Consider the following 487-nt stretch of genomic DNA (forward strand, 5'->3'; position numbering starts at 1 on the left):
CCCCTTTTTTAGAGCAAGGTACAACTATGTAGGGTTTGTAGTGGTAGTTGAATTCCTATCAAGTCTATGATGATGTCTTCTTAAAATTATATTATCTTCAGAGCAAAATCTCCACCGGAAGTCTACGAGGATGATTAGCAGGAATATTGAACATATATTCATCATCATTTACTATTGCGGAATAACTCTTTGACGCAACTAACGATCTTGGATGGTGACGCAGGAAATAAATCTAAATAAACCATATAAATAAACCAATCAATCTTTTGACGTGTGCATTATGACTAAACATCTTTTCTTTTCTCTTCCCCGCCTCAGGAGAGAACGTTAGTCCTTGACCAACCGGTGAAGATTGGACGATCGGTGGCCCGCAACCGGCCAGCAACCAACAATGCCATCTTCGACTGCAAGGTGCTCTCCAGGAACCATGCCGTGCTCTGGTATGAGAATGGGAAGGTGAGTTGGAGCCGGGCAGCAAGGGGTGAGA

At 43.1% G+C, this 487-nt stretch overlaps 1 protein-coding gene across 1 annotated transcript in view; it reads left to right on the forward strand.

Annotated features, from left to right (window-relative positions):
* The window catches only part of LOC119592246 (sarcolemmal membrane-associated protein-like), a gene marked incomplete in the record, with an annotated part of 84,028 nt that overhangs the window by 67,284 nt on the left and 16,257 nt on the right, over positions 1-487 (forward strand). Inside the window, 1 exon segment of the mRNA XM_037941082.1 lies at positions 319-456. Within this exon segment, the coding sequence (XP_037797010.1) occupies positions 319-456 (138 nt within the window).

This window comes from Penaeus monodon, chromosome 29 (assembly GCF_015228065.2).
Source record: "Penaeus monodon isolate SGIC_2016 chromosome 29, NSTDA_Pmon_1, whole genome shotgun sequence".
NCBI lineage: Eukaryota > Metazoa > Arthropoda > Malacostraca > Decapoda > Penaeidae > Penaeus > Penaeus monodon.